The sequence below is a fragment of the Oryza glaberrima genome, chromosome 2 (genome assembly GCF_000147395.1).
Source record: "Oryza glaberrima chromosome 2, OglaRS2, whole genome shotgun sequence".
Taxonomy (NCBI): domain Eukaryota; kingdom Viridiplantae; phylum Streptophyta; class Magnoliopsida; order Poales; family Poaceae; genus Oryza; species Oryza glaberrima.
Window position 1 is genome coordinate 25,409,207 of NC_068327.1, and position 3,523 is coordinate 25,412,729.

The 3,523-nt window shown below is 46.0% G+C and overlaps 1 protein-coding gene across 1 annotated transcript; it reads right to left on the minus strand.

The window, feature by feature from the left end:
- Window positions 1–573: 573 nt before the first annotated feature.
- LOC127762028 (uncharacterized) lies at window positions 574–1,093 on the minus strand. The gene is made up of 3 exons (XM_052286372.1): window positions 1,042–1,093; window positions 832–944; window positions 574–753 (listed from the first exon to the last, which is right to left on the minus strand). Exons 1-3 carry the CDS (start codon window positions 1,091–1,093, stop codon window positions 574–576), a joined length of 345 nt encoding a protein of 114 aa, XP_052142332.1.
- Window positions 1,094–3,523: the final 2,430 nt, after the last annotated feature.

Sequence of the window (3,523 nt, forward strand, 5' to 3'; positions counted from 1 at the left end):
TAAAAAAATCAAATTAATCTATTTTTTTATAAAAAAATTAGCTAATACTTAATTAATCACGTGTTAATGGACCGCTCCGTTTTCCGTGCGCAGGAGTTAGGTTCCCATCTCCCCCATCCGAACTCAGCCTCAGTGTGATTCTGAAGAAAACGAAGATAGGTGCAAGTGGTGATTTGCTGTTCGGTTGTTTTCTTTCTTGGCAGCTCAGCCTTTTTTTTTTTCTCCTCTCTGCAGTTATTTGTTGCATCAGACAGCTCTCGTGTTGATGTTGGTGTGCCAGTTTTTTATTTTAATATTTTTTCAGCGGAACTCCACGCATGTCTCTGGGCCGGTTTGTCGTCGAAACACAAGAGGAGAGAGAGGAATAAGTCCATTTTGACTTCCTTAAAAGTGACCCGAATCTAATCCGTAACCTTCGACCATGAAACCGGATAGGACGACTCCCCAAACTATTAAAACTAGTGTAATTTGACTCCCTCAGCGGTTTTGGAGGGTGGTTTTGCTGATGTGGCGCTGACGTGGTAATGTTGACATACTTTTCGTCCCACGTGGCGCTTACGTGGTATTAGAATTTTAAAAAATATATTTAGGACTCATATGTGATTCACAAAAAAAAAAATTTGACATGTGGGAATTGGCTGGTACGACGGCGCGGCGAGCCTCCAACCAAGCAGCTGGGATGCCGAGAGGCGGAGCGACCGACATCCCGTAGAGCACCAACCCATTCTCCAGCGACCCTCCCTCCGTCCTCGCCTGCAAGAGCGAGTGCACACATTAAAACACTCTTCCTGACTGAGCTTGTGCAGAACCGAGCTACGGGAGGATGATCACCTTGATGTCCTGCACAATGAACGAGTTCGTCTCCACGAGCCTCGAGCAACCTGAGCCGACGACGACTAGCTCCGGCGAGCCGTGGTAGTACCCCAACATCAACGCCGCCGGCGCTGTTCCATCAATGTAAAGGATCAAAGCAAGTTATAGCAAGACGTAGTATGTGTTGTCGACAAAGACAATCTTGATCAGAGATTCAGAGTAACTGACCCAAGAAACAGAAGGCGGGGAGGGTGACAAAGCAGAGCGCCGCTGCCGCCATGACTGTAAGTCATGTACCCTTTGCGGCGCCGGACAGCAAGACGACGCGTAAGAGAAGCTGTGAATCCTTGAACAGATCACGGCCACGGGGGATTTGTGGAATCGGTGTCTTAGCTGATGTCTCCCCCTTTTCTCTTCACCTTCTCTCTCGTGGAGCAATCGACGGGCAGGGGCGGCGAAAGTGGGCGGGAGCCGGAGCGACGGCGGCGGCGGCAGGCGAGAGGGCTGGCGGGCGGGCGCTGGAGTGTGTGGCATGGAAGCTGCCCCATGCGGCGGCGGGGTGCGCGGGGAGGCGTGCGAGCACGCTGACATCCTTCCGATTCTTCTTGAAAGTCGGAGCAGGGTTTCTCCCTATCTCTGCCATCTCCGGCGGAATCCTGCCGGTCAATTGGTTGTCGGCCAGGTTCATCCAGAGCAAATTGCTGCAGTTCCGCCGCCGTCGCCGCTTCAGCTTCCGCCCGCCGCCACTCCAGCTCGTGCTCCCCGCGGCCAGCCGAAGGGGAGAGAAGAGAGAAAAAGAAAGAGAGAAGGGAGGAAGAGGGGAGGAAGAAGAAAGAGAGAGAGGATGACACGTGGGGCCCACATGTCGGTGGGTCTCTGTTGACGAAAAATTGAACACATCGGCCTGGGAGATCTGCTTAGCTCATGTGCAGGTCCAAATCTTAGTGAGATGCGGGCGTGCCAGTCAGTTTGATCCTGCAACTGACAAGATATGTAAATAGTAGATCAAAACAGCCGATCGGCTGATAAGCCGATGGAGTAGTTCCAGCCGATAGGCGATAATAGCCGATGCCGATACCAGCCGATAGCGATAGAGTTTAAGAAATCGGCTATATGTCCAATGTAGATAATGATATAAAGGCAATCGGCTGATGACGATGTAATGAAATAACAATATAATCCAGTATAAACCAATCGGCAAATAATGATATGATAAATAAGCATCGATCCGAAGGTTAAAGCATACATCGGCTGAAGGTCTGATGTCATGAAATCCACAAGATTAGATTAAACAGTGAAACCTTTGTTGTCATCGGCTAAATCCAACTTATATGTATATGCAATACTTATGAGCCGATGCAACGTCCAAATAACTCACCGGCTAAAACCACGATGAAACCCTTATTGGCAATCAAGAAGCAGGCCAGAGATTATGGTTCTAAGCACAACTTAGTAGATCAAACTTAACTGATGCAACACTAAGTATGAAAAGAAACATAATATCTAGACAATCAAGCCGATGACTGATTTTCAGGGTGGTAGATGCCTAGGCTAATCTAATCTAGCAAGGCAATTTAGCCGATACTGGCAGAAACCTAAAGCGAGAGACAGCCGATAGAGCTAAATTGAGATGCTAGGACTAGATTAACATAGACATATGATAAATAGCCAGGCAAATATATTATCCAAACCAGAGTAATCCAAGAGGTCAAATATCCTGATGCAGCCTTGAACGACGCCGACGTAGACGATACAATTGCCTGGACCGACGGAACATTGGACTTACCCCTTAGCCGGAGATCGAACACCGATACAGCCCCGCGTCAGGTGCCAAGTTCCGCCGATCGATAAAATAAAGTAGAAAAGGTAAAAGTTGGCGATGCGCCGAATTGTATTGATCGTGATGATAGATTACAATGACCGGTGTACATATTTTAGTGTTGTGGAAGTCGGCCGGCACAACCGTTTAATCGGCCGTCAAAACGGAAACGGTAGCCAGACCGTACCGTATCATCAAGTCGGAGCTGCATTACCATTTCAGAGTAATTATGCAGTAGTATGGCATGATTAATGGGTTATTTATCATCAAATCAGATGTCTGCTTATTGAACTAACATAAACTTGCAAATTGCAGCTCAGCTGCAGTATTTTGACTAACAAGCCCAATGCTATTGCGGTACTAACCATCAGTATTGATATCTATTGAACTAATAAATGGTATTTTCAAAATATAGTTAGAGATTTATACAAATACTTTTTTATTAAGATGATGCGTTTTGTCTCCACCGTTGCCATTAACATCAATTATGTACATCTTAGTGCGAACGCCAAAAATCCGTACAATTCCGTTTAATCATCCGTATTTCGATTAATCGCTTGATGGCACCTCGTCCGTCCAACACCCGTATTTCGTTTTCCACAACACTGACATATTTATACCCATGAGTAGATACTAGTCCTTGTAGGACAAGAAAGAAACTTTTCTAAAGATAAAAGGAAAACATAAAGTCCTAATCGGACACTGAACATACTTTCCTAAAGATAAAAAGAAAACTAATAGACTATTCCTAATTAATAGATAAATTGCTATGCCGCATCCTCCTTAAACTCGGTCACTTCTGGATAAGCTCATTTAATAGATTGATTTCCTTAACCGAATATAGCAAGAATCCGACTATGGCGACTTGATGACTTCCATCGGCCGATTCCA

Coding starts and splice junctions, on each gene's coding strand:
- LOC127762028 (XM_052286372.1), bottom strand. CDS start 1,093: ATGGCGGCAGCGGCGCTCTGCTTTGTCACCCTCCCCGCCTTCTGTTTC. Junction 945..1,041: donor CCCCGCCTTCTGTTTCTTGG/GTCAGTTACTCT, acceptor TTGATGGAACAG/CGCCGGCGGCGTTGATGTTG. Junction 754..831: donor TCATTGTGCAGGACATCAAG/GTGATCATCCTC, acceptor TCGCTCTTGCAG/GCGAGGACGGAGGGAGGGTC.